At 38.5% G+C, this 12,300-nt stretch overlaps 1 protein-coding gene across 4 annotated transcripts in view; it reads right to left on the bottom strand.

Moving 5' to 3' along the window:
- Window positions 1-12,300, bottom strand: part of CACNA1G (calcium voltage-gated channel subunit alpha1 G) — a 151,186-nt gene that overhangs the window by 35,268 nt on the left and 103,618 nt on the right. For 2 of the 4 annotated variants that reach the window (XM_077458917.1, XM_077458919.1), the window contains exons 23-25: window positions 11,411-11,500; window positions 5,375-5,567; window positions 1,638-1,688 (exon numbers count right to left, since the gene is read on the bottom strand). In XM_077458917.1, the coding sequence (XP_077315043.1) occupies window positions 1,638-1,688; window positions 5,375-5,567; window positions 11,411-11,500 (334 nt within the window). Of the gene's footprint in view, window positions 1-1,637; window positions 1,689-5,353; window positions 5,568-11,410; window positions 11,501-12,300 lie in introns of all 4 variants that reach the window. The other 2 variants (XM_077458918.1, XM_077458920.1) reach the window with 2 other exon arrangements.

The following is a 12,300-nucleotide window of genomic DNA, read 5'->3' as shown; positions in this document are numbered from 1 at the left end:
ATCATTTTAAAAGGCCCCATGGACCCCATGGCAACCTAGCATTTTCAGAAGGAAGTCAGCAAGGATTTTTCACTGTGGTCTTTTGGAAAATATTTTTCCTCATGGGTGGACTATGGTTGGTAATATCCATGTAATAGCATTATTTTTGTAGTGATATTATGTTTAAGAGTTAGGTTTATAGGTTAAGTTCTGATTTAGGGTTTAGCTTTGAAGATTCAGTCTACCAAAAGGTGGTATTTTAGTCAGAGGTGGAGCCTAGTGGGTTGAATTAGCTCCTGGCTTTATTTACATACGGTATATCTTGAATATTCCAACAATTAGATCCCCTTGGCATAATCTGTTGTTGTCCAACTGGAAATTTTGGTTGTCCCCATCCGCCTTTTGTGTGTTCAGGTCTTTCTTGCACATTCTCTATAATATAAATTCCAGAAGGGATGGTAAGAACCATAGCAATGGCCAGAGCTGGTGTGTAGATCCGGAAGCATCGCCCAGGGATCTCCCTAATTGCCCAGAGATATAAGAATCTGTCAAGCAGTTTAACTAGTGTTTACCAGTAACTGGAATACCAGTTTTTGGAGGACTAATCTTTTAAGGGTTAGGGGTTGGGTTTAAGTGTATCTAAAGCCCCGTACACACTATCAGTTTTTCCTTCAGGTTTACCAAAACCATGTAGAAGGGCCTACCTGATTGCATACAAATTGAAACTCCTAAGGTTTGACCTCATACTATATGGTTTTGGTAAATCTAAAGAAAAAACTCAGCAGAAAAACTGATAGTGTGTATGGGGCTTTAAGCCCACACTATTTTTTAAAGTTTTTGATAGGGTGGAGATGAGTTTGTACTCTTTATTGCTGTCTGCTTTCCAACTGCATACTCTCGGTATGTCCCGGTGACCATTGTCATCGAGACAGAAAGCCTGGGAAATCCAAAATGTTACAGTTGTTACTGGAGCAAGGTGGTCAGGTTAAATCTACCAACGTGGACACCTTTTTCCAGTGATAACCGTCTAAGAGGGAATTCAACTTACTTTGGAGAGGTTATCTCTTCATGTTGTGTCTTCCAGGCAAGTAAAGGGAAATCTCCGCAAAAGGACACGGATAGCAGAATAAAAACCGGCATGGGTTTTAACCCTTCTCGACTGAATCCAAAATAATAAAAACATTTTTGGTTATAAATAAACTTTAGGTTTAAGCTTTACGCTTAGAGGTTATTCTAAGGTTTACTCTAAGTGGTTAGGTTTGGGATAAGGATGAACTTAATATTTCTTTATCGGCATCGGGTGATAACTGAAAAAGGTTGACACTTTTTAAAATGTAGGTCTGCCCATAATGCAAGGCGTGTTTAATCCCTTGCCACCTTTTTGGCCACAACTGGGTATTTAATACAATTGTACAGAACAAAGTAAACCCAAACCTTTACAAAACGTTTCTTTTGGAAGCAACACATAAGCCCTTCCTCTGATTTAGATATCTTTTACAATCATATCTTATTGTTTTGTTTACATCAAGATGGGATGTATGAGCCAATGAAATCAACAAACAAGACGTCACACTGTTTAGTGGACTTCTGACATCAGACAGCAATTAGTCACATGACACCTTCACCGTGCTGGGACAATACACCAGATCTGCCAGTACCTTGCGTTGGACTGGCTGAGTGCTCCAACAATATATCATCCAGCATTAGATCTAAAAGAATGAAATTCTGTTAATTACTACACCATGGGAAATACACCCTCTTCTTTACCTTCCGATCCTATGATCAATTTTTTTTTTTTGCCAGCAAGATTGATTTCCAGTAAGAAATGTCATTTCAGAGGTCATCAAAACAAATTGATACCATCTGAATGAATCCTTTTGTTTTTTAATAAATGCTGTAAAAAATTTAAAAAAGGGGGAAAGAAATAAAAAGAAACCGGCTTAAGGAGTAAGTTCCATGCTTTTAATTGCAAAAGCAATATATCAAAAGTTGAAGGAGTTATTTATAATTTTGTTTTTATATTTAATATTATTTGTATTGAAAAATGTAAGTCATGTCACTATCTTTTTTTTATTTTGTTTGATCAAGTGATTTGCTTAAACAAGATGGACTCAGAAGTAGTTTTAGTAAAGGTAAAAGTAAAAAAGGTTGTAAACTTGCATTGTGTTGACACACAAAAAATTTAAAAAACGTAAAAAAATAAAATTTAAAAAAAAAATATATATATATATAAAAGCTTTAGTGCTAAATAATTTCTTCATTCATTTTTTTTTTACTCTTTTTGAGGTTAAAGTAATCTTTTTATGGAGTTTTAATTAGGCCTCTTGACACCTGGCATCGGAGCTTTGTGAAATTATCTTTGGACACCCCAAACCAGAGCATGAAATATGTCACAGTTGGAGAGAAGTAACTGCAAATATAGTTTTCAGTCAATCACCTCCTCCCTCTGACCCCCTCCATCATCTCAGTAGGAGCACTCACTGACAGCTTGGTGTGTAAAGTTAACCGCATGCTGGAAATAATGGAAATTTAATATAACGAAGTTTGCAAGCAATAACAAAAAGCAACGTTAGCGCTTTTTTTTTCCCCCTACAGGTTTAGATGGTATATGGAGTAGAAAACTAAAAACTAATTGGAGGAAGCAAAAGCTGACAATTTCAACCCATCAGATGTTTCAATTTTATTTTATAATCTTATTTTCTTATGTTCTTGATGGCTGCTCAGGTCAGTCAAAACACTTTCCTCCAAATTACTGTATAGGCCTGATGTCTGCCAATTTAGACCTCTTTTAAAAAATGCTGAAGGCCACTTACAGTAACGCAGCAAAAGTTTGCAAAAATCATTTAAAAAAAAAGTTTTCTGTAAAATATCCACCTTTTTGATCCAAATTTAAAGTGCATGCCAAGGCCTTAACGCTTTAATATTTTCAGCTCTATTGACTAATATGCATCATTAGTCCATGCTTACTGAACTTGTACATGCACAATAGTATAACATGTTCATGTCTGGTCATTCACTGCTGGTGGTTCATTTTTGAATAGGTTATGTTTTTAATTAGTAGAAAGCATGTTTTACTATCGGATGCATACTATGGTAGCATTTGCAAGATTCATTGATTTTAAAAAGGAGAAAGATTCTTGCATGTTTAGTTCTGTTAAATCGGCAATTCCTCACAGTATCTTTTTATTATTTTAATTCACTCATCTAGAATAAATGGTCCACCAAAAGCTGAAGCCTATTGAATGTGTTATAAATGACTACATATTTTTATTTTTTTTAAGGTACGAGTAGCCAAAAACTGCAGAGTTCCAATGATACAAATTTTTTGAAGGATCGTGTTCTGCCCCCCGGACTGGTCATTTTTTAAATCTGAGCAATTGTTATATAAGACCACATGTTATCCTTTGCACCCTGCTCCCTTAAACTGGATTGTCACTGCATCTGGGCACCACAAACCAAAAATACAATTTTTTTGTTGAAAAACGCCCCCCCCCCTAGCATTTCTGAACTTGGCCATCTTGAGTGAGGTGTAACATTTACTTTCTGGAATCCATCTGTTCATATACCCAGCGAGTCCACAAGTGCTATAGTTCCAAAAATAATTTACAAAGTGCTGTCCACATTCCTTAGTGATCAACCCATGACCTCTCTCGGAACACTGAGGATTCTGCATGGGGATCACTAAGGAATGTGGACAGCACTTTGGAACGTTTTTTTGGTACTTGTGGACCCGCTGGTTATATGAACTGCACGTTTGCAATTGATACAGACTCCTTTTGTGTTTTCTGATTAGTATATTGATTTTATGAATTATTTTGACACCTGTATTTTTATGCATTGTTATATATACAGTGTATATAATAGATAGATCTGAATATATATATATAATTTTTATTTATCCATTTTGTATATTTTTAAAACTATTAATGAGATATATATCTCTAACATTTTGTATATTTTTGGAACTATTAATGATTCATTTTTGAGGTCTATTATAGGAATATTTATTTATTGATTTGTGAAGTCACATGAAATTTTTGGAGTAATTTCCAGTCACATACTGGCCGGTTATACCCTATACTGCACATAGCCTTTCTCTCCTTTATTAACTTAACTGCAACTTATAATTAGTGATGCGCCGAAAAAAAAAATTCCGGTGCTGAAACTGAAACCGAAAATTCAGGATGCACTTGGCCAAAAACGGAAACCAAAATGTAATTAATGTGGTTTGGGATGTGATTTTTTTCATTGAAGTCAATGGAACATGATTTTGAATTGGTCGCTAGGGGACATTTTGTATTGACATCAATGGGACACAGTTTTGCATTGAAGTCAATGTGATGTCATTTTACATTGAAGTCAACGGGACATGATTTTTCAGTTAAGTCACTAGGGGGCGTTTTTGCATTGCCGGCAAGGGGATGCAATTTTGCATTGAAGTCAACGGGACACTATTTTGAATTGAAGTCACTGGGGAGTGTTTTTGAAGTCAATGGAAAGCAATTTTGCATTGAAGTCACTAAGGGGTGTATTTGCACTGAAGTCAATGGGATCAGATTTTGCATCGAAGTCAATGGGATGTGATTTTGCATTGAAGCCAATAGCACACAGCATATCATTATCGCCATTTTTATTTTTTTTGCTATTGGGAAAACACAGATAACCCTATTTTCGGTCAATAAATTTGGTAGCCAATATATCCATGCATCCCTACTTTTATGTTTTTACGTTTTTCCAGCTGGGGCAATTTTTTTCTTTTGTATAAGGTCACCAACTTTGTTTTGTTGTCTGACAAGGCTGGATAAATCTTGAGAGATGTTGTATAGATGATGTACAGAAATAAAATTTGGTAGGTAAAACAGTTCTCACGAAAGTGTATTTATCTGCTTGAAACTGTATTTAAAATTAAAACGTTTTTGGTTGGTGCTAGGCTTTAAATTTACTGGATAAACTGGTCTTTTGGTCTGGTGACTCTGATCTTCTCCTTCAGCAAAGATCACCATGTATGAGTTCAATGGAGCAGGGTGGAAGGTATCGTGGAAAACATTATTTTAGAAAGTCCACTAGGGGCCAACTAAGGCCTTCAAATGTTTGTTATGGCCTAGAAAAGGTCCAAAGAAGAACATTTATTCACAAAACAGGCTTTCGAAGAACCATTGATCAGAAAGAGAATTTAAAATAATAAAAAAGGAGGCCCCCTGGTTACTGTAAGGAATTGCTATATCTTTCCCCTGAAAACCAGCTAGAATACTACCTATCCATGCACAGGTAGTCTACAGTATCCATGCTTCTAGTAAGCGGCCACTTTAGCTGGCTAGTGCGTGCCTGTCATAGGTCAAGCAGCACACAGAGAATTGTTTTAAAGACTACCGACCGGCCATTTCTCTCTCCTTACTCCTTCTCTTTTTCTCCATCCTGCGCAGCCTCTTCTCTTCACGTCTCTTGGCCTCCTCTTCCTCTTGGTGTTGTCGGCATTTGTGAAAATTCTCCACCACAACCCCCACAAACATGTTCAGGACAAAGAAAGCCACAATCAGCAGGAAGGATATGAAGTAAAGCAACATCCAGGGGTTGTAATTCATGACTGGCTGAAAAGAATAGACATTATTGGCATTACATAGGAGAGGAAGGGCGGATTGTCATGCGTTGACCCTGGTCAGTTACTTTTAAATGGTCAGTCCTGATATCTTAATTCTTGGTAGTCGCTGGCAGGTTTAATTGCCCATTCAGGGAAAAGTGACAGATATTCTTGGCAGCCCATCCCCAACTGCTGATACTTTCCTTTGTTGTAGTTCTCCTACCTGGAAAAATACAAACAGCTGTTGTGGTGCTGCTACCTTCCTTCAATCCTCAGCTCCACCCGGTGCTCAAACTGAAAGGCTGCTAATGCCTCTGTGAACCACTGGAGGGGCAGTTGGCACTCGGGTAAATGTCAAATGACAATATCCTTTATTGAAATGATATGAAACGGCTGTAAAACAGTCAATGCGTTGTCTTTTAGGCCTTAGTAATGGCTAATTAGCCTGATGGCCGAAAACACATTGGCTTGTTTTACAGTTTTTTTTAAAGGATGTTGCCATTTCACATTTACCTGCGTGCCAACTGCCCCTCCAATGGCCATCTGGAAATACCCAGTGCTTCTGGGTATGGGGGAGCATGTGACCTTCACCTCTTCCTCCCAGGATATAGTGCTTGGGCTTAAGTGGCCAATCTGTAAGCACCGTTACTTGGAGGAGGAAAGAAGGTCATTAACCCTGTGAAAGCTCTGACATGGAGCTTACACTGGGTTTAGACTCATGGTTCCAACAGAAACACAGTTCAGTGGGAGAATGCAAGAAAGGAAAGTTTGATTGAGTTGGGGGGTAGTAAGTGGCCTGTGTATAGAACCCATCTTTTTATTTATTATTTATTTAAAACAGAAGTAAGCCCATAGATTTAACAGTTTCGAAAAAGTTACATTTCCAGCACATGCCGGAAATTTAACTGTCAGATTGGATATGCTCTCAACGAAACTGTAAAACTATCCAATGGCTGGTTCATAACTGATCACATGTGCATCATCATGGCAGCTGAAGACTAAATAGAGGTCAAGATGGCAGCTTCCTCGGCTGAAAACGATAGGAGGGTTCACTTCCACTTTAAGTAAATTTTACACAGATGTGGAAAAAACTATAATGAGAGCTGACCAAGAGATTTATCCTCTTTATCACCCACTGCCATCTTCTATATTTTGGTGACACTTGTGAATAGATTTTGGATCTCCAGATCCACACATCCACCGTGGCTATAACAAGCAGGTCTCATGCTTTCTAAGGAATTTTTATTTTTTATATTTTGAGGGCACTGGAACTCTAGAGCAGCCATTCTCAACCATTTTACCATAGAGAAACCCTTACAATAGTTGGGTCTCAGGGAACCCTTCAAAACACAATTCATTGGCGGACACTGGGAAAAATACCTCCTACATTGGTAGTCCAGGGGTAAAATGTTCTTCTTGTGGTGGTGAGAATGCCACCCTTACTAGACAGTTCATTGGTATCATGAGGCTGGCTCGGCCAAGTAGCATTGTCCTTAGAACTATATGGTACTATGAGATGAGATATTAATGGGAGATGGGATGTCAATCAGTCAAAGCACAAGAAACCTCTAGCAACTGAAATGAATCCTAGGGATCTATAGAGCCCTTGTTGAGAATGGCTGCCCTAGAGTGAGAAATGTCAAGAGCGGTCATTTGGGAAGGAAATCTTGCATCTGCAGGTACATAAAAAGGTACATAAAAGGGCCAGTAGGTAATTTAGCCTATCAGCATCTAATCTATTGTAAAAAAAAAAAGAACATCAGGTTTAGGTGGACTTCAAAGGAACGAGTCACACTCAAGACTATGCAAGAATCTGAATATTGTCATATATGAAAAACTTTGCAGTATTACTTATGTATATCATTTCTTATTTATTCTAACTTTGTTTTTGAGGCTCATACTTCAGCTTAAGTGTCAGGGATCAGAGGACATCTTCTGCTGCCCTACCAATGTTGTTAAATTCTGGGGGGTGTGCCACAGTGTCTGATAACAAAGCCCTGTAGATAATTGACTTTGGTCTTGATTAAAGGTTTTTGTTTTCTAAAACCGAGCTAGGAGACATTGAAAGCAAATATGATGTAGCAAAATGTTGAACTATACGCCAATCTGGAAGGGCAAAGCCTTCTACAGGAAGAATGGGAAAATGGTCATTTGCCACATACAAAAAGGCAAGAAATAAGAGAAATTCAAGATTAAAAAAATTAATAAAAAATAGATATATATACTGAGAGAATCACTGGTAGGGAACTTTATATCCAATTCAAAAAATTAAATGATCAGTTTTATTTATCTATTTATTAATTCAAGATTTAAAAAAAATATATATAAATACTGCACTGGTAGGGGACTTTATATCCAATTCATATAATAAAATGGTCAGTTTTATGTATCTATTTATTAATTCAACGTTATTAAAATAGATATATACAGAGAGAATTACTGGCAGGGGAATTCATATCATATCATAAAATTATAGTTTTCATTTATCTATTTATTAAAATATTTAAACACATATCCCCATGTACAATATAAGGAAATAATCAATTGTCTAGATGTAAATCAGCTGCCTAAAATAATATAATAATAAATGATAATTATATAATACAGTGAACACCTAAAATGAGGCAAAATAGCACTATATATATATATATATATATATATATATATATATATATATATATATATATATATATATATATATATATATTCTCATTTATATTGTTAGTAATTGGAACAAAAAATAAATATGAATTGTTGTAATTGATTAAACTCAAATTTATTAAACAAATCAGAATAATTCTGCTGTGTCAGTCTCAAAGTATGTTGAAAATAAGGAAGACTGCAAAATTATAATAACTGAGAATTTATGTTTCAGATTCTTGCATGACTGGCCAATTAACAGTATGAGCCAAATATAAGCTAACAAAAAAGTATTTCTAGACTGTACTAAAAACTTGCCTGCATAAAGGCTGCTGCCATTTTTCAAACCCAACTGGTATTTGCAGAGATTTGAGACAGTTCTAACTAAAGGTGTGATCAAATGGGGGCCATATTGGTGCATCTATATGGCTCTTGTGTGACCAACTGAGCTGTCATTCACACCACTTGGTTAGTTGGCTTCCATGACCAGAAACCTAAGCATTATTAATGGACAAGCATTGGATGACCCATATTGCCCAAGCATGAACAACGTCAACTTTGTTTGGTGTTAGGTGTTAACTATAACCCACTGATCATTCATACAAAATGGACCATGTTCTCGACTTTGAGAAAAATTCCAGGTATGGGTATTTGTACACACTGTAGTTACACATGCAGCTTGGACAAATGTAACTATGCATACACATACCTTTTGAGCTCCCTCTTGAAGCTGGAATTACTGTTGCAAATACTCCTTCTCCAGTGATCTCCACTAGCTCTCGGGTCCCTTGCCAAGTGGCTGCCCTCATACATTGTGAACACAGGGGTTTGCCATTGGGCATGGGCGCCATGCAGAGAATGCTTTGCATTTTCTCGATGATTGGATGAGGTAGCGGGCAAAACCGTCACCACCCCCGCCTCTTCACCTCATTCAGAGAATGCTTTGCATTTATTAAAAGAAAGCAAAGTTATCTCTGAATGGTGCCTCCAAGTGGATGACCTTTTGTGTTCACAATGCAACACGGCAGCTGCTCGGCACAGGACCCGGAAGCTTGTGAAGGTCACTGGAGTAGCAGTGTCTATTATAGCGATTTCCAGCACCTGGAGGGATCCCACAAGTATGGTATGTATACATATACTGAGCAAAATTATACACACAACAATTTTGTGTTTGCCCCCATTTATCATGAGCTGAACTCAAAGATCTGCGACTTTTTCTATGTACACAAAAGGCCTATTTCTCTCAAATATTGTTCAAAAATCTGTCTAAATCTGTGTTAGTGAACACTTCTCCTTTGCTGAAATAACCCATCCACCTCACAGGTGTGGGATATCAAGATGCTGCTTAGACAGCATGATTATTGCACAGGTGTGCTTTAGGCTGGCCACAATAAAAGGCAACTCTAAAATGTGCAGTTTTATTGTATGGGGGGGGGGGGGCCTGAAAACCAGTCAGTATCTGGTGTGACCACCATTTGCCTCATGCAGTGCAGCACATCTCCTTCACATAGAGTTGATCAGGTTGTTGATTGTGGCCTGTGGTTGGTCCATTCCTCTTCAATGGCTGTGCGAAGTTGCTGGATATTGGCAGGAACTGGAACACGCTGTCGTATACACCGATCCAGAGCATCCCAAACATGCTCAATGGGTGACATGCCCGGTGAGCATGCTGGTCATGCAAGAACTGTGATGTTTTCAGCTTCCAGGAATTGTGTACAGATCCTTGCAACATGGGGATGTGCATTATCATGCTGCAACATGAGGTGATGGTCGTGGATGAATGGCACAATAATGGGCCTCAGGATCTCGTCGCTGTATCTCTGCGCATTCAAAATGCCATCAATAAAATGCAACTGTGTTTGTTGCCCATAGCATACGCCTGCCCATACTGTAACCCTACCGCCACCATGGCCCACTCAATCCACAACCTTGACATCAGCAAACCGCTCACCCACACAACGCCATACACGCTGTCCGCCATTTGCCCATCTGCACAGTGAAAACCGGGATTCATCCGTGAAGAGAACATCTCTCCAAAGTGCCAGCCACTGACGAATGTGAGCATTTGCCCACTCAAGTCGGAATACGACGAGGAACTGCAGTCAGGTCGAGACCCCGATCAGGACGACGAGCATGCAGATGAGCTGCCCTGAGACGGTTTTTAACAGTCTGCAGAAATTCTTTGGTTATGCAAACCGATTGTTGCAGCAGCTGTCCGGGTAGCTGGACTCAGACGATTTTGGAGGTGAAGATGCTGGATGTGGAGGTCCTGGGCTGGTGTGGTTACACGTGGTCTGCGGTTGTGAGGCCGGTTGGATGTACTGCCAAATTCTCTGAAACGCCTTTGGAGATGGCTTATGGTAGAGAAATGGACATTCAATTCAAGGGCAACAGCTCTGGTGGACGTTCTTGAAGTCAGCATGCCAATTGCACGCTCCCTTAAAACTTACGACATCTGTGCCACTTTTCTGTGTGATAAAACTGCACATTTTGGAGTGGCCTTTTATTGTGGCCAGCCTAAGGCACACCTGTGCAATAATCACGCTGTCTAATCTAATCATGCATCTTGATATCCCACACCTGTGAGGTGGATGGATTATCTCGGGCAAAGGAGCAGTGCTCACTAACACAAATTTTGTGAACAATATTTGAAAGAAATAGGCCTTTTGTGTACATAGAAATAGTCATTGATCTTGGAGTTCAGCTCATGATAAACACAAAAGTGTTAAGTTTATAATTTAATATATATATAATAATTTTGCTCACTATATATATATATATATATATATATATATATATATATATATATATATATATATATATATATATATATACGTTGTATGTAAAAATATACTGTAAACACCAGGAATTCTTCTTTAAAAAGACAATTGAAAAATCAATGGTGTACAGTAACCCACAACAACCAATCAATAGCTGGCTATCATTTGCCAAATAATAATGAACTAAAGCTGATATTCGGATGGTTGCTGGACATCACTGCCAAATTTCATTTCAATGTCAACTGCTGTTTACAGTAGAGGGACAGAGAAGAATTTGGAAGTATACCCTTGGAGGCAATGGACTTCATTGGCTATTACTAGAATGTAAAACTGCCTTTTCATTCTGTATTATTCATTCCGATTATATACTGTACATCAGAGCAACACATGTACTAAAATGTTCATGTTTTTTTAGACCTCATACACCATGTACCTGCTGATCCACTCCGACAGCGTCCAACCCATCATACATGATGTCTACCCATCCATCTTTGGATGCCAGAACAAACAACGACATGAGCGCCTGTGGAAATACAAACATACATTGACTATGAGGACTACCCCCATCTCAGGAGAAGAGAATGTAATCATCTGGTTGCAATGAATTGCGTAATATGTTTAATAAGATAAATAGACAGATACAGTAGATAGGCAGATAGATTTACACAGACGTGAACTAATGGCATCCCAGTCTTAGTCCGTAGGGTTCAATATTGAGTTGGCCCACCCTTTGCAGCTATAACAGCTTCAACTCTTCTGGGAAGGCCGTCCACAAGGTTTAGGAGTGTGTCTATGGGAATGTTTGACCGTTCTTCCAGAAGCGCATTTGTGAGGTCAAGCACTAATGTGGGCGAGAAGGCTTGGATTGAGGTCAGGACTCTGTACAGGCCAGTCAAGTTCCTCCACCCCAAACTCGCTCATCCATGTCTTTATGGACCTTGCTTTGTGGTCCAAATCATTTGGTGGAGGGGGGATTATGGTGTGGGGGTTGTTTTTCAGTTGTTGGGCTTAGCCCTTTAGTTCCAGTGAAGGGAACTCTTAAAGCGGTTTTGTACTCAAAATTGCAACTTAATGTTATTTAAATCACTTTGGACCATATATGCTGAAATAACCATTAAAAAAAATTATTATGCAGTAATTACCTTTAAGTAGTAATTATTATAATGTCTTCCGGGCTCTCCTCCCGTGGGAATAGGCCTGTTTATCCGCTTTCCCCGGCTTCGCAAAGACCCCTGGGAGCTTTGTTAGATTCTTCCCAAGAATCCATGGGGGACGCCGTCATGCCGAAATCTCGTGAGATTCCGGCGACGCCGCTCGTTGTGA

This window comes from Lithobates pipiens, unplaced genomic scaffold (genome assembly GCF_037356315.1).
Source record: "Lithobates pipiens isolate NorthernLeopardFrog02 unplaced genomic scaffold, aLitPip1_a1.2 Scaffold_28, whole genome shotgun sequence".
Lineage (NCBI taxonomy): Eukaryota > Metazoa > Chordata > Amphibia > Anura > Ranidae > Lithobates > Lithobates pipiens.
The sequence above is the reverse complement of the archived record's forward strand: the minus strand, read 5'-3'. Positions and strand labels throughout refer to the sequence as shown.